Below are 23,752 nucleotides of genomic sequence, written 5' to 3'. Positions count from 1 at the left end.
GGCAGGAGGCCATCAGCCCCAGAAGCCGCAGCGTGAACCTGACCGAGATCTGGGATAAAGGCTGAAAGATCGGAATCAGAGCCTGTATATTCCGAACCCGCTGTTCGGGAGGATAAACCCGAAATTGCGCCGAGTCTAGAACCACTCCGATGAAGAGGAGCTTCTGAGAGTGACACGGGTGTGACTTCGGCACATTGATGGAGAACCCCAGCAGGTGCAGGAGGTCGGCCGTAGTCTGGAGGTGGCTGACGACTGACTGGGGCGAGCCCGCCTTCAACAACCAGTCGTCGAGGTAGGGGAAGACTGACACCCCTAACCTGCGCAGATGAGCTGCGACCACTGCCATCACTTTCGTGAACACCCGTGGGGCGCTGGTAAGGCCGAAGGGGAGCACGGTAAACTGAAAGTGCTCGTGGCCTACCGTGAACCGCAGGTAACACCAGTGGGCCAGCTGGACGGGGATATGAAAATATTCGTCCTGCAATTCCACAGGTACCATCCAGTCTCCAGGGTCTAGGGCAGCTAAGACCTGAGCCAATGTCAGCATCTTGAACTTCTTGTTCCGGAGGAAGCCGTTGACGTTCCGTAGGTCCAAGATAGGGTGTAGGCCCCCTTAGCCCTTCTTGGGTACCAGAAAGTAGTGGGAGTAACAACCGCACCCTACTTCTGGCCCAGGAACGCGCTCGATGGCCCCCTTGGCCAAGAGGGCCGTAACTTCCTCCTGCAGAAGATTCAAGTGATCCCCCGACACGCGGTGGTACTGCGGTGGCATGGCTGGAGGGGATGTCTCGAAGGGGAGGGAGTAGCCCTTCGGATGATTTGCAGCACCCACCTGTCCAATGTGACAGTGCGCCAGTGGTGGTGGTGATGGCGAACCATGCCCCCCACTGGCGTCACATGGGCCTGAAAGCTCGGACTAGGAGGGTTTCGAGGCGGATGCTGCAGGGGCAGGTGTGGACTGGCCTCGCCGTTGTCCTCGACCGCCGCCACGGCGGTTCACACGTCCGCCACCGTGCTGGGTGATAGTCTGCGGCCCGTGGCCACGAAAGGAGCGAAAGGCAGCCTTTGCTGGCGCAGGGCCGAGAGACCCAAGTACTTGGCCGTAGCCCCGAAGTCCTTAAAGCGTTCAAGGGCATGGTCTGCCTTGTCGCCAAAGAGGCGACGGCCATCGAACGACATGTCTATAAGTGTGTTTTGGACATCAGCCGAGAAGTTGGCGGACCTCAACCAGACGTGGCGACGAATCGCCACCGTCATTGCCATTGCTCTGCCCAGGGAGTCAGTAGTGTCCAGCCCCCACCGGATGGAATAACGCGCTGCATCTCGACCCTCCACAAGGGCTCGGCCGAGTTTAGCCCGGACCTCCACCGGGCATTCTGGCAGCAAGTCCGCGACTGTATCCCACAGAGAGTGGGTGTAGCTGCCCAAGAGGCACGCAGTATTGACTGACCGCAATCCTAAACTCAGGGAGGAGAAAACTTTCTTCACTTATTGCTCGTACCTCTTGGATTCCCGATCGGGGGGAGCCTCCGGGAATGCGGTCCGGGAATTAGAGGCCTGGATAACCAGGCTCTCGGGGGTAGGGTTCTTAGACTGAAAGCAAGGGTCGCCCGGAGCCGGGCGGTGGCGCCTGGCCACGTTCCTATCCACAGGCTGACCTGTAGCGGGCTTGGACCAAGTGCCCAGAAGAACGTCTGATAAGGCCTCATTTAAAAGGCAGCAAAGGCTCGGCCGAGCTTGACTGCGGTTTAAGGACCTCAGTGAGGAGGTTAGTCCTCACGGCCGCGACGGGGAGCTCCAGGCCCAAGGCCTTGGCCACCCTCATCAGCACCACGCTATAAGCAGCCCCCTCCTCCGTAGCCACGCTAGGAGAGGGGACAAAACCAGTTTCGGGCGAAGTGTCCAGACCACTGGCTTCCCCAAGCTCTCCTGTCCAGGCCGCAGAAGACTGACACTCACGTGCCAGAGGGTCCGCAGACCCCTCCCAATCCTTCTAGTCCCCCATCACCTGGTACTGAGGCTCAAAGGATGGGGCCGGGTCATAGAAATAGAAATCTCCAAACGGCGTTGGATACGGCGCCGCTCTCACGCCGGACCCGAATCAAGGGTAGGACCAGGGACGGCGTCGTCCTGGGACGGCACCGGGGGCGACACCCTTGAGGCCGGCGCCGGCGAGGTCGTGAGGTCGACCGGCGGCGCACCGGATCCGGAACCGGATCCAGTGGGGCTGTGCGGCAGCAGGACCGAAGTCACCGACGGCGTCGGGGCCGAAGCACCCGACGGCGCCGGAGCCGAAGCACCCGGCCCGCTGGGGGACCCAGTCGGGGCCGCTTGGCCCGAAGGCGCCGCGGAACCCGACGGAGGAGTGAGCGACCTCATGGCCGAGAGGAAGGCCTCGATCTCCTCCGGCGTCGTGTGCTGCCCAGGGACCGGCGGGTATGAAGCAGGCCACGACGTCCGCGGCTCCGGCGGAGACGCGTGGGCGGTGTCGCCCGTACTCCCAGCTGCATCGCGCGAGAGTCGGGGGGAGTCAGAAGAGCAATGTTGCCTCTTCGACTTCTTGTACCTCTTTAAATTTTAATGAACAAGGAAGGAGCGTACTAATCACATATGCACAAAACCAAATGTATTTAACAAAAAGTCACAATGATTCAGATTCCATAAAGACGTCTTCTCAGTTTTTCATTGATTTCTTTAATTCTTTTCGACAGATTTTCATAATTGACAGTACAATTTCGACAGCCGACTCGTTTCGTCCCATGATGGGACGTCCTCAAGGCTGCGAGAAAACATATACAGACAATAATCAAACGATAGTTCTTGTTTGTGAAAAGAAAACATACATATGCCATTTTTACTCTGGCTATATAGATGAATAACTTGTCATCCATAGCTTATCGCAACGTGATCACATCCTCTGTTATCGTGTTTGTCCAAACACTCTGAAATAACAAATTGTCCACCGCAGTATACCTGGTGAACACTATAGAAGTCTTTAAATGATTTAAACGCACATTGATCATAATCATCAAACTAAGCATCATTCCTGTGCCAATTAACAGGTTTAAGCAAGCTAAACATGGCTGTATTGCTCACCTTTCAGAATTCTAATTCGCCACAATGTATTGTCTGACTATTCAATAATACTTCTTTAGTTCAGTTTCAGAAGGCGACCCAAAATCTGTGGTGATGTATAATCTGCAGAAGTGTCAACGGGGAGAAAAGACACCTCTATTACTTGACCGTACCCATTTAAAACTTAAAATGAATATCTTGCTATACAAATATACCTAAGGATATTTGCCAGAGGTAAGACAGTGTGGGGGAATATCTAATAGACCTCTCCCACAATTTACCTGCTGTTCAGAATATCCTTATTAGCTGTCTGCGATCCCAGTAACCGATCCACAATCTTGTCATATAAATCTAATAAATCCAAGAGAAAGTAAACAAACCACCTAGTTGTACCCAATATACCTTCATGCTCAAAATATGTCATACAATTGTCCTATATGACTTACTTTGTAATTTGTCATGTACTCCTCCTAGATCAGTCCCCACGAAATCTCAAGTTCATTGACCATTATCATCAGTATCATGCAGTGTATTGTCCTGAAACCATCAATGTAAGAGCCTGCTATCAATTGCGAGAGGTAAAAGGAAAAGCCATTCCTTTCTCCACCTCATGTTTGCCTCAATAAAAGTACACCTCAACTTCTCACCTTAGGACTAGTCAAGAAAAAACATCATCCTGCTCATTAAATATTTTGTTGTCCAATATTCCAACTTCTAGACTGTTGTTGACATTATCTAAACACAGAGAAAAAGAAAAGTGTGTATCTCTCTGTTATCTCTCTGTGCACCATGTTAACTCATCTCCCCTAACGCTCAACCCATTAGTTCCATTCTCACCTATAAATTAATCCATAGCCGCCTTCACAGACATCCTGTCGCCAGCCTTGTTCCGTTGACAATTTTGGCGAAAAAGTGCTGTGCTTAAATACTCTTGAAATCACCCGACAAAAACCAAATTAGTGGGTAAATTGAGTGCCGATGGCCGACACCTGTGGTTCGAGGCATGTGGGCTGCTGAATTCATATCTGTGCATAGATCGCCGCCTAGTGTTGGGTCCGGATGATTGCACATTGTTGTCCTGGAAGAGTCTTCGAAGTATCACGAGATAGGTGGCTCCTCCCCTGGACTACAGTGCGCATGGGCATCGCCTCCATCCCCAGATTGGTTTTTTCCGCCATTGGGTTCGGATGTGTTTCGGTTCCCTCTGTCGGAATCGATAGTTGGTTAACTTTTCTAACTTGAGACCAAAAGGTCTCTAGGCTTGGCGTCGGTATCGTTTTCGTTTGGGTTTGTCTGTTCTCAGCTCCGAACTCTTGCTGCCCCTCCGCGTGCTGTCGGCACGGACGGGCCTACTCGACGCTCCAGACTACTGAACATGGAACGAACTCCGTTCAAAAGGTGCCCGGTGTGCACCTCCAAGTATTCACACCTCGATGTGCACCCTGTGTGCAACAAATGTTTGTCGCCGGACCATGATGAGGCCAGGTGTATGGCCTGCTCAAAGTTCCGGTGTAAGAAGACTCTCAAGCTTCGTCGGGCCGCTAGACTCCAGGCCCAGTTATCGGCACCCCGGCGCCCCCGCCGGACAACATCTTCGAAGAATTTGTTGGAGACGACGATGTCTTTCAAGTTTTGGACTCTAGCCCTGCGTCGGAGGGGGATGACTATAACGCGGGAGACGAGGAGTTTGATGAAGTCGTCGACGAGGTAGGGGACGACGATGGGGCCATTGCCACCGTGGGGGATAGCTCAGAGGAAGAGCATCCTCAAACTGACTCAGGGGTCAACCCCCTACATACGGCCCAGGTCGAGGGATCGCCTTCGGGCCATACCCAAAACCTCGTTACTCGTCCAGCAGCCGCGCCTCCGGGCCCGGCCACGGACATTTCTGATGCGCCACTCCCGTTGAAGAAAACGAAAGTGAAGCCATCGGGATCCACACCAACGGTTTCGAAACCGAAAGTGAAAGCTGCACTGGTGGGACAGAAGGCTCTAGAGGCATCGATGTCTAAAAAATTCAAAATGGCCGACTTGAAGAGCCGCGCCAAGATGGCCGACCCGAGGACCTCGGGGTCGACGCCGAAGGCGAAGTCGACTGACGCGGCCGCGTCGGCGCCGAAGATTGTCGAGGTCGATGACCCGAAGAAAGCTTCGAAGAAGCGTCAAGGCGATTCCAAAGCTCTGGCTGCGCCGGCTCCGGCCGTCGAGGCCAAGGATGGTGATGTCGGCTCCGAAGACGGTGCCTCTCGCCGACCCGACTCCCGACTCGGGGAAATCGCTCGAGCCGGTCAAGCCCTCTCCAGCCTTAACGAAAAAGGTCGCAGAGTCCCTGCAACGGATTCGGAAGGACGCTGTGGTTCCCGAACCGGAGGATGTGGTGCCGAAGCCCACACCGAAGCCGGCAAAGGCGCAGACGCCTATCCGCTTCACCCTGCCGCCGAAGTCGACGCCAAAGGCTTTCGCTCCGAGGCATGGGGCAGGCGTGCCCTCGAAGGTGGGGTCAACGCCCAAAGCGTCATTGGTGGTGTCGAAGCCTCGGCTCCAGCCGCTTGCAGAGGAAGAGCGTCGAGAGGTCATCATCGACGCCAATACCGGGAAACTGTCTCTCCTCAAAAGGAAAATCACCACGGAGCCGGTGTTGGAACATTTTCGTATCCCACTCAAAAACAAGAAGGACTCTGCGGGTACTTCGGCCCCTATAGAGCCTGCATCTCCCAAAGACTTAGAACGTTCACCAACGCGCTCCAACGCGGGGGATGGTGACGAAGAGGAGGGGGTCGAGTACAACTATCCGGCGTACTCGGAGCCGGAGGAGGAACATGAACCTTGGTCTGCCGGAGGCGACCCAGAGGACCCGCAGTCGGGTCAGGAACCGCAGCTCTTTGCGGCGAAAACCTCACCGACGGAGGACTCTGCAGCCTTCAACGCTTTGATTGAGAGAGCTGCAGCTAATCATGATGTCGACCTACATTCAGATCCTGTGGATGTGGATTTTTTGTTTGACACTTTCTCAGTGGCTGAAAAGTCAGTCAAGACATTGCCGATGCTCAAGGGAGTGCTAAAGCACGCGCCGGAGGTCTTCAAGGAGCCCAATCGGGCACGTGTCATCAATCCTCGCATTGACAAAAAATATAAGGCAGCGCCCTCGGATCCAACATACATCAAGGGACACTTGCCACTGGACTCTTTGGTTGTATCCAACGCATGCAAGAGGGCGAATTCACAGACCACTGGTGACGCTCCTCCCCCAGACAAAGAGTCAAAAATATTTGAGGCCATGGGGAAACGAATTGCTGCGCAGGCAGCTAATATTTGGCGCATTTCAAACACGCAGGCCCTACTTGCACGCTACGATAGGGCTCATTACGACACCTAGAAACACTGCTGCAGCACTTGCCTGACCAGTACAAGGGGCAGGGGAAATGTTAATTCAGGAGGGAAAGCTGATCACTAACGCTTCCATCAAATGTGTGCTGGATGTGGCTGATACAGCCTCCAGGGCGATCAACACTAGTGTGTTGCTAAGAAGACATGCATGGCTTAGGATATCAGGCTTTAAACCAGATATACAGACAACCATCCTGAACCAAACAGTTAATCCTGACCACCTGTTTGGCCCCGAGGTGGATGCCACACTTGAAAAAATGAAGAAAGACACAGACACTGCTAAGTCTATGGGGGCCCGCCAGTCTCAGCAGTTTCGGGGTGGTTCCTTTCGCCGCTCCAATACCAGAGGCACCTCAAGGGGTCAGGCATCGCAATCCACACAGTACTATAAGAGCAATACCCAAACCTCATGCACGAATAAGGGTAGAGGTGGCTACAGAGGCAACAACGTCAAGGGCAGGGGACGTGGAAACAACAGCTCCAGGTCCACCACCGCCAACAAGCAGTGACGTCTTGTCACTGCCCCCCGACCACACAACACCGGTCGGGGGGAGACTCCAGCAGTTCCTGCCCGTGTGGAAATCCATCACCACGGACAGGTCGGTCAAATCTCTTATCCAGTACGGTTACTGTCTGGAACTTACTTCCACTCCACCAAACATACCTCCAAGAAACCGTCCTATGTCCGGCGAGCACTTGCACTTGTTGCAGCAGGAAGTTCAAGTCATGCTGCAAAAAGGGGCAATAGAGCTCGTCCCACTGCAAGAAAGGGGAACAGGGGTTTACTCTCTGTATTTTCTAATCCCCAAAAAGGACGGATCCCTCAGGCCCATCCTGGACCTCAGGCCCCTCAACTGGTATATTCTCTCGGAGCACTTCCAAATGCTCACGTTGCAGCAGGTACTCCCTCTGCTTCAACAGGGGGACTTCCTGGCTACGTTGGATCTAAAGGATGCATACTTTCATATCCCCCTGCATCCTTCCCACAGGAAGTATCTCAGATTCACGATTCAAGACCAGCACTACCAGTTCAGGGTTCTACCGTTCGGGGTCACCACAGCGCCAAGAGTCTTTACAAAGTGCCTGGCGACTGTGGCGGCGCATCTACGACGCCAGAACATCCATGTCTATCCTTATCTAGACGACTGGCTCATTCAGGCAAAAACAGAACAGCAGTGCGCCGACCACGTGTCCCGCACCATTCATCTCCTGCACGATCTGGGATTCTCTCTGAATTACCCGAAATCCCATCTCCAACCCGCCCATATACGACAGTATCTGGGCGCGACAATAGACACTCTGGCAGGCACTGCGCAGCCAAATTCAGTGAGAATCGCCAGTATCCAGACGCTGATCCAACGATTCAGACCTCAACACTCGCTTCCAGCGAAGGTGTTCATGCAGTTGATAGGTATGATGGCCTCCTGCATCTCCATAGTCCCGCACGCGAGACTACATATGCGTCCGCTTCAGGAGTGCCTAGCACGTCAGTGGACTCAGGCTCATGGGCAACTGACAGACCTAGTGTTGGTGAGCGGTCGGGCATACAACTCTCTGCATTGGTGGAATCCACACAACCTTTGCAAGGGCCGACCATTCCAGGAGCCTGTACCACAGATCATCCTGAAGACGGACGCTTCTCTCCAGGGATGGGGAGCGCATGTACTCCACTACACAGTGCAGGGACTATGGACACTACAGCAAAGGAAGATGCACATCAATGTTTTGGAATTGATGGCAATCTTCATGGCCTTGAAGGCATTCAAAGTACATCTGTGCAACAAGGTCGTGTTGATCCGGACGGACAACATGACGGCCATGTACTACATTCAGAAACAGGGGGGCACACACTCTCCGCAGCTGTCTCATCTGGCTCAGAGCATGTGGAAGTGGGCCATTCAGAGGAACATCTTCCTCATGGCAGAGCATCTCCCGGGCAAGGACAACCAGATGGCGGACCTGCTCAGCAGGCACAGCCATCAAATGCACGAGTGGGAGATACATCCATCAGTACTCCAACCGTACTTCCAAACGTAGGGTCATCCAGAGATAGACCTGTTCGCCACAAAGGAGAAGGCAAAATGCCAAAGCTTCGCCGCCAGGTTCCCACACCCGCAATCGCAGGGCAATGCGATGTGGATGAACTGGTCAGGCAGATTTGCGTACGCTTTTCCCCCAGCACCTCTGATACCGCTGGTGGCACGCAAACTCAGGCAGCACTCGATGACTCTCATCCTGGTTGCTCCAACGTGGGCTCGCCAACCATGGTACACCACGTTTCTGGAACTCTCCGTGGTACCGCATCAAAGGCTTCATCTCACTCCCAGCCTTCTGACGCAGAGCCATGGCGACATGCAGCACCCAGATCCGCAACAGCTCAACCTGGCGATCTGGCTCCTGAAGTCCTAGAGTTTGGCTACCTCAATCTTCCTCCCGATTGCATGGACATCATTCGGGAGGCAAGGAAGCCCACTACTAGAGCTTGTTATGCGGCTAAATGGAAGCGGTTTGTCGTTTACTGTGTAAACCACGATATTGACCCGCTAGATGCTTCCATTCAGAACATCATTTGTTACCTGTTCCACCTGTACCAATGTAATTTGGCGTATTCTTCCATACGCATTCACTTGTCTGCAATGGCAGCATACCTCCAGAATAGACAACACCTATCACTTCTTAAGGTCCCTGCTATTAAGGCTTTTCTGGAAGGACTCAAAAGGGTCATTCCACCACGGACACCACCAGCTCCGGAATGGAACCTCAATGTGGTTCTTACTAGGCTGATGGGTCCTCCCTTTGAGCCACTGCACTCTTGTGAGCTTCAGTTTCTGACTTGGAAGGTCGCTTTCTTAGTAGCAATTACATCGCTAAGGAGGGTTAGCGAATTGCAGGCGCTCACCATCCAAGAACCTTTCTTCCAAGTACACGCTAACAGGGTGGTGCTCCGCACTAACCCCAAATTCTTACCCAAGGTTGTATCTCAATTCCATATGAACCAGACAATTGAGTTGCCAGTGTTTTTTCAAAACCCAGAGTCGCTGGCGGAGCGGATGCTCCACACCCTTGACGTTAAAAGAGCCTTAATGTACTACATTGACAGGACCAAAGATTTTCGTAAGACCAAGCAACTTTTCGTTGCATTTGCCTCACACCACAAGGGAAACGCTATCTCCAAAGCTGGGATCGCTAGGTGGATTGTAAAATGCATTCAGATCTGTTACGCTAAGGCTAAGCGCACTCTCACAATTCCACCAAGAGCCCACTCCACCAGAAAGTTGGGGGCCTCTATGGCTTTCTTAGGTAATATTCCCTTAGAAGATATTTGTAGAGCAGCCACATGGTCTACCACACATACTTTCACTAAACATTACTGTGTAGACGTGCACTCCAAACAGCAGGCAGCTGTTGGTCAGGCTGTTCTCAAGACACTTTTTCAGACTGCTGCAGCTGGCACATGCGGCCGCCAATAATGGGAGGACTGCTATGTATTCTATGCACAGATATGAATTCAGCAGCCCACATGCCTCGAACTGCAAATGCTACTTACCAGTATGCATCTGTTCTTGGCATGTAGGGCTGCTGACATTCATATCGCCCACCCTCCTCCCCGACGCCTGTAGCAGCTGCAGTCTTCATACATATATATATATATATATATATATATATATATATATCTGCTCGTAGCATAGGCATCACTCACATACTTCACTCCATCTCTTCCAATGGCTAAAAACAATCTGGGGATGGAGGCGATGCCCATGCGCACTGTAGTCCAGGGGAGGAGCCACCTATCTCGTGATACTTCGAAGACTCTTCCAGGACAACAATGTGCAATCATCCGGACCCAACACTAGGCGGCGATCTATGCACAGATATGAATGTCCGCAGCCCTACATGCCAAGAACAGATGCATACTGGTAAGTAGCATTTGCATTATTATTATGGTGTTTCCATCCTGGTCCACTCGTCCTTACACCGTTCATTGGTCACGGACGGACTAAGCTACGGGACAAGAACATGAATCCGCCTATCTCATTGGGTGTTGACCTGCCTATCGTCTGACTGCTCCCTTGTAACGTTGCACATAAACAAAAAATCTTGTGTTCTGGACCTAGTTAATTCCTGAGTACTGCAGTCCTACCGTACGCGCTATAACAATATCGACATCATATCCTCGTTCTTGTTGCGTGTTCTGCATGTTCAAAAAGAATCCAAGCGAGGATCCGCCTTACTTCCTCAAACACCGTCTCTCAGTATTAACACTTAATTTCGTCACCCATAGGACAATAGCCTGGATACGCCCATCCTATTGGTTAGTTAACCTGCCTATCATCTGGCTGCTCCTTCGTAGCATTACACGTAAACAAAAAATCTTGTATTCTACTCCTAATTAATTCCTGAGTGCTGTAATCCTTCTGTACGCGCTATAACACTGTCAACCTCATTCCCTCGATCTTGTTACATGCTCTGCATGTTCAAAAAGCACCCAAGCGCGGATCCGCCACTTCCTCAAACACCGTCACTCCATATTAACACTGAATCTAGTCCACCATTGGACAATGGCTTGAGTACCCCCATCCTATTGGTTGATGAATCTACCTATCGCCTGGCAGCTCACTCGTCGCTTTGCACATAAACAAAAACCCCGTACTTCTAAAGAATTTTCCTAAAAGAAAATACAAAAACAAATCAATCCTTCCGTTCATCCATCAGTCATGTTCCTATTGTACAACAGTATCCACTCCTCCTTTACTATGGCCCCCCATTCAGCACAGCACCCTATCACTTCACATCATGTGTATAGGACTGTCAATTAATTCCTGTGAGGGGTGTCCAAAATGGTCTATTCCAGAAAATAATGTAGTTCAGAATCACTATTGAGTCCCTCTTTTACAGCTCTACACTTGCTGATCCATCTGGCTTCCAATTGTCTAATTTTATGTTCCCAATCCCCCCCTTATATTTTGGGACACCTTCTGAATTCCAAGAAACCTAAACCTTTTCTGCAGCTTGTGTTCAGTTTCCATATGTACAAACAAAGGTGATTTTGGATCTCTATTCAATACAGACCGCCTGTGCTCTTGCATTCTAATTTTCAACTGTCTTTTAGGACTGCCAATATATATTTTAGAACATTCACAAAAAATGGCATATATGACACCCGTACTGTTACAACTGATAAAGTAATTGATCTGAAAATGATTGTTATTCCTATGTACAAAAGTCTCGGTTTTGTTCATACCAAGTTCACATACATTGCATGATCCACAGATGTAAAAACCCTTAGGTGGGGGAGGAAACCAGTTTCTTGTGCCTCTTACCTGAGGACTTCGAGCCGAAGACCGATGACGACTCCCGGAACTGTGGTGACTCCTGCCCCGCGACCGGTCCCTCGACCTCCTTTCGAACCAGGAACTTGAGCGGCGCTGGCGGACTGCCGAAGCACGAGTCGTTTACGGGACTGCTCCGGTCTAGCTTTAGACGTCAGGGCCCGGCAGTCGGAGCAGAACTTGTCGTCGTGGTCCAGGCCTAGACAGTGCAGGCACCGGCGATGGGAGTCGGTAACCGACATCAGTCGGTTGCAGTCGGCGCAGGGCTTGAACCCGGGCATCCCTACAGGCACCGTCGGAGTCGAGAGACTTCGAAAGTAGATCAAAAGGATTGTAAAAAGTTAGTCAAAAATTTACTAGGGTACAACTTTTTCCGGATCTGCGCTTGCTGGCGTGGAAAAAAGAACTGACGTCAGCGCGTGGAGGCGGCATCTAAGTACTCCGACGACGTCATCACGGCGCCTACGACGCAGACTACGGACGCGGAGCCGCGGACGACACCTACCGACGCGCATGGGTACTGCTACGCAAAAAAATTGCGGATCCAGTCTGACGCCTGGGGATATTCTAAGGTAAGGAATCTATCACTAAAGTGTCTCTGTCAGATCTACAATATGCATATTGCAGTTGGGAAAATGTTCAAATTCCATATTCACTTTATAATACACAAATATATATGTATTCATAGTGTACTGACATACTACACAGATCCCCCAACGGTCGTGGCCGCTAAGAGGCTGTAGACCCCAGACGTTCTTCAGTGTATTGGTGGTAGTGTGCCTCTTATTGGCAGGATGTACAAGGTGATCTTGGATGTTCTTACTCCTCTTATCAGCAAATGGGGGAAGTTCTGAAGATGATTCTAATTTCTGAATTAAGTGCCAGTGCTTTTTTAATAAAGCTTTTAACTTTATTAGTTTGGGGGCTCACTGTGGTGACACACACTAATTTATTCCTAGATTTCATCATTCTCCCTCAAAGCAATCTCCCCCTGTTGCAGTACCAAGCCCTCTTCAGGGCAGTTTCACCATCTTAAGGGGGTAACCTCTACTGATCAATTTATTTTGTAGTATAGATGCTTCTCTTAAGTAATCCTTTTTATAGTGTGGTATTGGGTTCTCCAGGCCTACATACTCCGCAGAATACCCTCTACACCATAAAAGATGTTGGCACGGAAACTAGAAAATGCAAAAGACAAGTTTATTAAGACCCCATGGGGTGGTGGTACATTCCTACAGCACGCTTCGGTAATGCAAGAAGTATCACACCGAACATCGGTGCAAATCCTTCTTTTATACAGTTTTACAGCAATAAAAACATAGGCGGTACATAGTTACAGAGTTTTAGGTACATATATGGTCATTTTTGGAACACAGCCATCTCATGGGAGGGGCTACAACACCACTGGTCAGTTTGGCGAAACATTCCTAAGTGATGACTGGTCAATCTAAACTGCGCATGTGTGAGCTTGACCAATACTAAAAATAGCCTGTTGCTAGGCAAACTCGAGTGGTCAGTGGTACAGAGGAAGGACAAAAGGGCATGCTGACCACGAGGCAACTCATTCACTAAAATGGCCGCCGATGCATACAAAATGGCGTCCGACAACTATAGTCAAGATAAGGGGAAATATGTGTAGCAAAGCTTAACGCTAACCCGATCATTGTCAAATTATGACAATAGGTACAATTCCTCCGAAGGTGGAGGAACTGCCCAAAAGGAAGGCCATCTCGCGGTACACAGGGATGGAAGCTTTTGTAAGTTAGTAACATGTTTCTTTCAGTTGGTTTACAGAAAAGGGTAGTGTATACCTTTTTGCCATTATGTCCAATACTTGGGTCTAGGAACACATTTTTCTCCTTATTAGTAAACTTCAGATTTGGCTGAAACGCATTACGGTGTTCTACGAACTCTTTCAGTGTTTCTTCCTTAGTAGCCAGTTCATAAAAAGATTGTCAATATATTTCTTTAACATCTTATACTGAAACGATATGGTTTGTTATCCCTCCTTACAAAACGTTCTTCTTAATCATCGATGAAGATATTTGCCAAATTAGTAGCAAAGATTTCAGCCATGGAACTGCTGCAGCACTGTTGGTAGCATTGGTCTCCATTTTTAAAATAGCTTGACTGAAGGGCAGTACTCAGTAACTCTAAAATGAACCCTGTGGGTACGTGTACTGGTCTAGGGCGGGTGCCAGAAGCTTCTCAATACCGGTTTTCTTCTTGGGGTATAGTGGTGTAAAGCAAGAAATGTCCAAGGTATCTAAAATCTCACTGGTAGGGTCAAAGGCCATGCCCTCCACAAGATTCACTATAAATGTACTGTTCACACAAAAGTATCAAGTTGGGAGATATAGTCTTGGATAGTGAAAAAGCCACTTGACATTTCCTGGAGTAACCCTGGACATTTTGTGGAGTAACCCTAGAACAACTGACTGGTGCAACTTTAAAGGTATTCTTCTAGAAAGGTGTGTGAATTGGAGAAAAAAAAGTGTCAAAGTATATTCAACAGCTTCTTTAAAAAAAAAAAAAAAAATGTCAGATCATCAAACTAGCAAAAAGACCTCATGAAATAAAGCACCATCAGGCTGCTTAATTTTGTGAACTTTCATTCTGTTTTTTTCCAATGCGGTACATTGAATGGAAAATTACACATTAGTCTGTTCGTCCCCTCACCTCTACAATAACTTGGTCTCATTTCCAATAGTAAGTACAAAATGTACCAAAAATGATTTTGTTTGATAGAATTATTTTGTTTGTAAGGTTTGGCACATGTTGGTAATTGGAGGCCAAAAACAAGGACTCCTCAGTTACATGGTGGTTTCTTGCAAGAAGAGGGCCTTTGCCAGAAAGGGGCTGATTCACAAAACTGTTTTAAGAGTACAGAAAGTAGTAACCAGGAGTATTCTTTTATGTATTCTTTACTTGCCTTTGTGAATCAGCCTCAAAACTCTCAATGATAGACATCTAGCTGCAGATTCCTTATCTTAGAATCCTCCCTAGGCACCAGACTCGATTCAGAAATTTTCTCAGCAGGACCTCTGTATGTTGGTAGAGGGCGTCTAGCAACTCTGCAGTAAAGTCTTCTCTGGACTGTGACATCTACGGAGTCCATATAAGCCCTTTCCGACGGGCTGACGTCAGGTCCTTCTTTTCCGTGCGGATCCGGACTTTAGTTCCTCTGTCTGTTTTCGGCCTTCTTGATGTTTTTTCATCGACAGTGCAGTGTGCCTTTCTCCCTCTTCTTCAATGTCCTCTGGGTTCAAGCCTTGTAGGACGACAAAATGTCTGGCACGGATCCTCATTTGGTTTGCATGTGATGTCTGGGTGACCACCACAATTCCGAGTGCATCTCTTGTCAACAGCTCTGACAAAGTGCACCGAGAATGCTGCATGCAGCTTCTGGAGGTGCGGGTGTCCCATTCTTCTCATCGTCTTCGGTCCTTTATGCGTTCTAGGTACTGACCGCACGTCTGTTCTAGGAGCGGTTCCGGCAGGCGTCATTCACCTTTGACTTCTAGAGAGAATACTCGGCAGTCAAAGTCGTGGCGCTTCACGACTTCGTCCCCTACCACTGATCCCCACCCTTCTGTTGAAGGGCCGAGGTGTGAGTCTGCCCACATCTTGCCACCTATTCTGGGGCCGGGGTGTCTTTGACCCAGATGAGACTATTAAGCATCTCTTCTTGCTGTTTTTGGGTCATCACCTCCCTCTGGATTCTCCAAGGTCCCCAAAGAAGTGCATGAGGTCGTACCTGTGACTCTGTCTGCAGGTTCTCCCTCGGCTTCAGGTCGGCCTCTTTTGTCTGACACCTCAGTGGTGCCGGTGCACAGCCCATCGCGGCTCCCACCTTCGACTCCTGCTTCTGATCTGCTGGCTCCCATAGTGGTGCCGCGAACGCTCCTTCCAACGTCTAGGCGGAGCCTTCTCACCGTCTACCTGCTTAGGTCACGGTGTTGGATGTGGTGCTTATAACGCCTACTGTCCCAGATTTTCCCCCTCTGGGTTTTCTTTCTGAGGACCATGGCTGTGGAAGTACTACAGACGTTGTGGTGTGTCCCTCTCTAATTCTAGACATGATTACCCCCCCCCATACAATTTAGCTGGTTACTTGACTTGGCTGACGCCAGTAGCTTAAAATCTTTACCACCCTCCGGTCTCTGGTCTGGCTATGGAGGTGAGTTCTGCACTGGCGGACATGCTCAATCAAGTTTTGGTTGCCCTGGATTAGCACCTTCCTTTGGTTGAATTGTCAACTGACCCCTTAATTGGTGTTCTACACCCTGCCCAGTCTAATGTTGAGCCTGTACTTCCTTATAGTGACTGTCTTTTCGATATCCTGTTGGGTGCTTGGACTAATCCTGAAACAGGGTTCCCTGTGGATCGCTCTATTTCTCACAGGCATCGCCCTGCCCCGGATGGTCCCTCCTGTCTACTTAGACATCCTTCTACTAAAAGCTGTGTGGTTCAGGCCGCTTTAGCCATGCAAAATATTGGAAAGGGAGGCCAGGAAAGTAGATGTTTGTGGTAGACTTATTTTCTCTTGTAGCGCTTCTCTGCACTCTCTAAACTCTTCTTGTGTGCTTGTCCTCTTCTCCCACACTTTGTGGCACTCTGTGGAATGCCTCTTGTCCTCCCTTCTGGAGGAAGCCCAGAATGCGCTTGCTCCCCTAGTAGAAGATGGACAGCAAGCTGCCACAATTAGCATCTGCTTCCATTTCCTCTACGTCAGCGCGCATGGTTGCATACTTCCAGGTTTTCGGAGGCTGTGCAAACTGCTTTATTTGACGCACCGTTTGATGGCACCTCCCTTTTTTGTGCGTACCCCAACTCGCTTTATGCCGGTTAAGGGTAGTCATGGTGGTGCGGAGTCTTAACTCTGTTGTTGTACTAAGGTCATCGGAGACAGTTGTTTTCCTTTGTTTTGACTTTATTCGCCTTCATAGGACGGTGTTCTTATCTCCCCTATAGAGATGCAACCAGTGTGGTGTTTCTGCTTCCTGCAGGTACTTTTTGTCTCATTTATGCTGTCTGTGACAGTTTTAGTTTCCAGTCATTTAGAAACTATCTTACTTTGCGGTCTCCTGGGAGTCTGTTCTATGGCTTCTTTTGGCTCTTAAAGTTTCCTACCCGAGTAATTATTATGTGGCAGGTATTCTGTTTATGTTGTGTGGTTGCACTAATAGCCTTGTTCCCCCCTTTTGGGGGACCTTATTTTGTGTGCCTTGAAGGCCCTTTTGTGAGCCTCTTATGCACTTAGTACCCCTTATAGGGAGTTTGCCTCCTTCTTTTCTCTGCCCTTATGTCCATGGGCTATGCTTGTACTCCAGGCAGACCACCTTTTTGGCCTGATTTGCTTTCTTTCCCTCTTTGACCCTTTTCAGTGTGGCTCTTCTCTTTGCTTTGTTTTACTCTCTGGAACACATGGATTTCTCATGTTGTGTTCCTATTGGTTCAGGCCGGTGTCCCTCAAATCAGCATTATCGTGCTCCTGATAATACTGGTCTCAAGCAGTCTGTTATTCTTGTACCTGTTTTATACATATCTGCCATCACACCCGTGGGTAGCTGCTGTGCCTGTTCATTTTGGTCCTCTTCACCTGGGACAGCAGTCCCCTTGATTGTTTGGATCCTTGCCTGATATCATTATTTCACAAGAGACTGGGTTTTCCTTTCTTTCCTGTATCTTTTCTCCCTCCACTCCCGCCTTAGATGTGTCCCTATTTTAATGGGAGAGGTTACGTTTCACCCACCTTTTTTGCTTGGGGTATTTCTTTGCTTTTTCTTGGGGCATTTCTGATCTTTTCTCATGTTTCCATGAAGTGTGGGTCATGTTTCTTACTTGTTTCTCTTTTGCTTTCAAACATTGGACAATGTGTGATTGTCATAATCGGCTATCTATTGCCCTGAGTTTCCGCCATTGTTTCATTGTACCCTGGCGGTCATCGTCGTCTTTTTTTTTTTTTAATTGTGGACTTTTCACATGCTTTTTATTCTTTGCTTCTCCTGCATCTGCCTGCCGGCATCCATCCTCATTTGTTTTCCTGTGGTATTGTGTTCCGGTTTCCCAGCTTTTTTCTGTTTTCACTTCAGTTACTATTGTAACCTCTTCTTTACGACAGTACAAATTATTCTCTCTGTCCTTCATTGGTTACACCTGTTCTTGCAGTGCTCCTTCACTTCTCTTCCTGCTCACTGGCAGAGGACCTGGGTCACCTTCGGATGAGTGGATATACTTTTGCTTACCCTGAATAACTTGTGTGTCTATGGGAATTTCTATGTTTTTAATATGCAAATTAATCCTTGTATACTTTTATTTGTGCATGTCTCTGCATGTATATGCCTATCTCTTCAATGGATTGGTGTATGTGTTTGTTCACACATACGGTCATTTGGCCTTCTATGCGGTGTATGTCACTGCATTTTTCCTATATCTTCTTGGTGTCCTGGTTCAATCTTCTTGGTTGCCCTTGTCCATTTCCTTCCTTCTCTTCAATGAGCATCTCTGTTTCATTATTTCGGAGGATGGCTTGCATATCTATCAAGTTCTTAGTGTAAGAGCGGTTTCTTTTTACCGTTCCTGTTTTTCTAGCGATGCCCTTCAGCATTCATTGCTCTCTCTTTTCTTTTCTTTATTATCTTTGGTGGCCCACTTTTTCCGAAATAGACTTCTCAGGCTACTTTCCTTGATGATCAGTGGGCGCTCTTATTCGTTGTATGTGTGTGCTGCAGCTAAGCTCGCTGTGTATGCTCCTTCCATTGGTTTTGAGCCTGGACTCTTTGCACTATTGTCCTTGGTCCATTTTGTCCCCCGATCATGGGTTGCATCCCCTTTTGAGGCTGCCTCCTTTGCTGGTTCTATACCATGTGTCTCGGTTTTGTTTCTTTCTACTCCTTATGGGCTTTCCATAGTCCTTCTTGGAGATAAGCCCTTTGGTGAACAACTAGCTTCTCCTATCTTTTTTGGAATAGGCTGGTTCCTTCTGTCTTTTGGACTGGCTTCTCATCTTTGGGGATCTTTGATGAGGTCGGTTAACAGCCCCTCCCTCCAGGGATTGTATTGCTTGGGCATCTAATTCCAAGATAAGAAATCTCTATCAGATGGGCAAGTTACTTACCTTTGGTAACGCCTTATCTGGTAGAGACCGGATCTAGCCACAGATTCCTCATCAACTCAACCATCCTCCCGCTTCCCAAACTATGGGCCCTGTGATCTCCTAGATCCCCTCTTTTCGTTCTACTGTGGTTCTTTCGATCTGTACTTGTTGATGCACAATTGTATAATTTTTGGCACACTGTTTCCTGAGACTGCTTCTCTAAGTGGCTAAGCGTTGTTGAAATGGAAATGGTGATAAAGAAACTGATGTCAGCGCGTCGGTGGAGGGCTTATATAGATTCCGTTGACCTCACATTCCAGCGACGACGTTGCTGTGGAGTCGCTCAACACCCTCTACCGCCACGCGGAGGTACTGTTGAGAAAATGTCTGGATCCAGGCTGGCGCCTGGAGTGCATTGTCAGATAAGGAATTTGCGGCTAGATCCTGTCTCTAGTAGTAGTGCAAAGAGTGCACAGTCCTTTCTATTTATACTTATTACATATGAATATGCCCTTACTAGTCACAATATTTTATTTACATTTCATGTTTGTGGCCAATTCACAAGAATATGTAAAAGATTAAAGCCTAAATGCTACTTTAGGATATCCAAAATGCCTTTGTGAATGTAGTATATATTGATGGAACGGCTCTAACCATGAAAGCAACAAAGCATTCTCTACTGGGCATTAAAAGTCTCTTGATAGTCACATCAGAGTTTTGTGTCTTTGATAAATGATCTTGCCCATCAACCTTATTTTTCTATGTGATCATAAATCTTCTCTTTGACTTGAGATTTGGAATATTTTATCACATATGATTGACCTCTTCCTTTATAATTAACAAATGCATTGGAAAATTTGTTGTAGGTCTGATGCAGTGAGACATGATAAACGTCAAGGCTGCAAGCATCTTACTCAAGCGGTTTGCAAGGTAAGCATCATCTCTTACTTCTACTTTGCAATTAGTACATATGAAAATATTAATCTTTAACTTATTTTGAAAAACAACTGTTTCTCTTTCTTTGTAGCATGCATTAGGTCTGGCAGGGAATTACATGTACCCAGGGCCTGTTAATTAAATGCTACTATTAGATCTGCAGCACTTATTGTGCCATTCACTTAAGTAGCACTTTAAAAATTTCTCAGGTATGCAAGTGCAGCCTGTATGTGCAGTTTTAAACTGCAATTTCAACCTGGCAAAATGAACCTTTTGTCAGGCCAGCACTTTCTTTTTTTTAATACATATAAGTCCACTCTGCTGTAAGCCCCAAACAGCCTTAGGGCAGGGTGGAGTGTATTTAAAAAGTTGGACACAGGTTTTTAAGTTTTACATGTCTTGGTAGTGAAAAACTCTTAAATTTGTTTACCACTATTGCAAGGCCTACCTCTCCTATAGGATAACATTGGGTAACCTTATTACATTAAATAAGTGATAGCTTTTGGTTAAATGCCGGTAGGAATGGCATGTTTAGTGTCTGGAGAATTGTAATTTAAAACCCTCTGTGATGGTAAAGTTGGATTTTAAATCACAATTCTGAAAATGCCACTTTTAGAAAGTTCCTAGAAGGGGTTAAGGTACTAGTGAGATAACAAGTCAGTGGAATATGCTCCAATGGGACAAACCGTGCATGTGTTACTTGTATCACATGCACTGTTTGTCTTTTGTGTTTCAGGTCAGTTGGAATATCAAGGTAGATTCATGCTTTGTGTCACATGTTGTGACTACTTACGAGAAATTCAAATATACTTGAACAAATCAGTTGCGCAGTAGTGTAGGTTGCTTTTTCTCCGGGCCTGATGAATTGCCAAAAGACCCTTTGGGCTACAGTAGGCAAGAAACATGTTGACCGCACTCTTTAGAACCTAAACACGTCTGCTCCCTAGGACCATTGAATCCCATGCGAGCACCACTATATGTTTTAATTAGGGCAGTGAGCTACACAAATAAAGTTTACTCAAACCAATCATCCCTACACCTATTCTAAGTCTTTTTCACCACACTACATACATGTCATACCCCACATACACACAATTCATCCATCAGCAAAATAAAAAATATCTCCGGCAAAGAGCTCCTTAAGGGGTGCCTGTTGAGCATTGTAGTGCCAGCTCGATGAGGAGCATGCCCAGATGATGAAGCATGATACCTTTCGAGATGTGTGAGGGCACTTGCTCCTATTGGAGTATATTCCACTGACCTGTTATCTCAGTAGTACCTTAACCCTTTCTAGGAACTGCACACTCCTATATTTCAGATACTGTCGCGCTAAATCCTGAAAGCCTGCCGTGAGGGGAACGGGCGATTATTCCCTAACTGCCGCCTGCTTCAAATCTGCAACGCTCATTATTGCCAGTACCGCCGTGAGGGGAACGGCCACCGACTAACTGTATCAGCAGCCCCCCCGGTGCCTACAACTCCCAGGGGGCTGTGGGAGGCGCGCATGCAACGCGTCAGCGGAGTGTGCAAGAAGCATTTAAAGCCGGTGCGGCCCTCCCGCGGCGCGGGTGTGCCCAAAGCCCGGGCCAAGGGCGGGCTGGTCAGCGCCAGAAAGAGCCGGGCAGGCCCAACCCCTAAAATGTTCTATATTTTAGCTCCAGGTGCTTCCAAACGAAGTGTGGACTGACCAAGAAATCTGAGGAAGGTACTGTCTGCTTGTTTAAGCTATTTCTTTCCCCAGTTGAATGCATCTTTGGCACTCTCCACTGACTACTTGAGGACTAATTGTGTTAATTGTTATTCCACGAAGCCCTTTAGTGCCAGTAAGTGAGGTGTACTGATATGGGAAAAAGCAAGTCAATGGAAGGGGGAGAGGGGTGGCCTGAGACCGCTAACCCCTCCAAACAGAGAAAGGGGAAGAAAGCTAAAAAGATGACTAGACATGCCTCTTCTAATTGTATCCTTGACCGTATTGATTGCCTTTTTGAAGAATGTGAGCAGATTTTGACTACTGGAAATAGTGTACATATGGGTGGGCCTACTGTCCAGCAGAGCAAAGGTGGTTCAGGAGTAGAATCTGAGGATAATGTATCTCCAGCTATCCCTGCTATGTTCCGCCCAAAACAAAAAGGGTTAAATGGAAGCAATTTGGATGAAAGGGGGTCTTTAACCCCAGTGAGAAAGATCACTGATCACAAGGACACTGATAAGTCTATTCTAGAAAATAGTAGCCATTCATCTGTGTCTGATTTATTAATACCGTGTACTAATAGATTCTCTGTTCTGGCGAACATACACAAGGAGATTCTTGTTCCACAAATATCACAAACCATTAGATCAGGAGTTGCCCCAGTTCTAAACTCTTTATCAAGCCATGTTTTAAATCCCCACAGCAATGAGAATAGAAGTGACTCACAAGATATTAGTGACCTGATGAATTTAGTTGCACTTTTAAGAGATGAGTCCATGAAACTTTTGATTATAAACTTAACTGCTATGGTTGGACCTACATTGGATGGGGGGGGGGGGGGGGGGGGGGGGGGAGAAGTCACGCATTTTGTCAAACATTAGTACAACTAATATTAATTCCTTCCCTCTGAAATCTCAATTAGAAAATCATAAGGCTACGGAAAAGGTAGGGTCCGGTGGGCGTAAAACCATCTCCATGCCCACCGAAGTAGACAGGGAAAGTAGGTCCTTGGCATTGCTGAAAGTTCAAAATAAGCCACCATCAACACCAATTAATAGGCCAATGTACCAGGAGTCGATATCAGATTGGGAACATTTGCCTGCTGACACTAGGGGGAGTGTTAGACAGGATGGCACTAAAAAAAAAAATTACATACTAGAAGGGGGAGTCTGTACATGAGCGGAGCACACAGTTCAAATAAAATGTATATGACCAATGACCCTAAGATAGCTCTGGGGCGAAATAATAATAACGAGAGTGCTGATTCTTTAACTAACAAAGCGATTCATTGGTTGCTGCATGTCAGAGGATGTCACTGGGTAATCAGGGAGGATATTACCAAGGCAAGAAGGCTAATTTTTCCCTCTGAGCAATATGATTCCATTGAGCTAATGTTACGGACAGAGTTATTGGCTGAAAATTTGTTTGCCCTTTAATTCAGAACTAGTCCGCCAGCACATTCACGCATCCAGCTAAGGAAGATTTGCCCCTTACTCCAGGTTCCCTTGGTCCCTAGGCAAAGCAAGTGGGGCTGGTCTGGCGGATCTGGGTTGGAGAATATTGACTGACTCCCTCAGGACTTGGCTGCAAGATCCCTTAGTGACACAGTGGGCGACCATACTAGGGGAGAAATTGTCACCCTTATAACTGGTAAAAGATGTAGAAGTAGCTATAGTGTCAAGGATCAACACAACAGTGAGAGTATCCCCAGTAATATCATGGGGGAGACCTCAATTATAATTCACCCAAACAAATGTCTCAATCCAGGACTGAAGAGGCAGCCCAGTATAAATCTGTCAAGTGAAGGAAATATTGCATCATCCACGGGTCGTAGCTTTGGGGGTGTGGTATGTTAATCTCATGGAATGTAGCAGGTCTGGGTTCTAGAGTACAATCGCCGGAATGGCTCACATTCATCAATGATTTTGATGTCTGTGTCTTCCAAGAGACCTGGTTATGCGAACCACACTTTTGCCAGGGCTATTTAAATGTTTTTGTTCTCGCAATGAAAGGGGCCAAAGGGCACCCGATGGGTGGTCTAACCATCTGCGTTCGCCAAAAATTATCAATCACTATCAAGGAGTTATTCACCAAGAGTAATGATATTCAGCTCATTAGATTAGATTTGGGCCTCTTGGGTTGTTTGGATATTTATAACGTGTACGTGAGGTGGTCCCGGGGGGGGGGGAATCCCAGGTTATAGCGGCCCTGGAAAAGTTTTTTATGAATGGTCAG

General features: G+C 47.9%; 1 protein-coding gene across 1 annotated transcript in view; it reads left to right on the top strand.

Annotated features, from left to right (window-relative positions):
- Positions 1 to 23,752, top strand: part of OSBPL1A (oxysterol binding protein like 1A) — a 2,145,795-nt gene that overhangs the window by 539,323 nt on the left and 1,582,720 nt on the right. Inside the window, exon 11 of the mRNA XM_086965647.1 lies at positions 19,758 to 19,821. Coding sequence (XP_086821773.1) covers positions 19,758 to 19,821 — 64 coding nt within the window. The remainder of the gene's footprint in view (positions 1 to 19,757; positions 19,822 to 23,752) is intronic.

Source organism: Lissotriton vulgaris, chromosome 4_1 (genome assembly GCF_964263255.1).
Source record: "Lissotriton vulgaris chromosome 4_1, aLisVul1.2, whole genome shotgun sequence".
NCBI lineage: Eukaryota > Metazoa > Chordata > Amphibia > Caudata > Salamandridae > Lissotriton > Lissotriton vulgaris.
The sequence above is the reverse complement of the archived record's forward strand: the minus strand, read 5'-3'. Positions and strand labels throughout refer to the sequence as shown.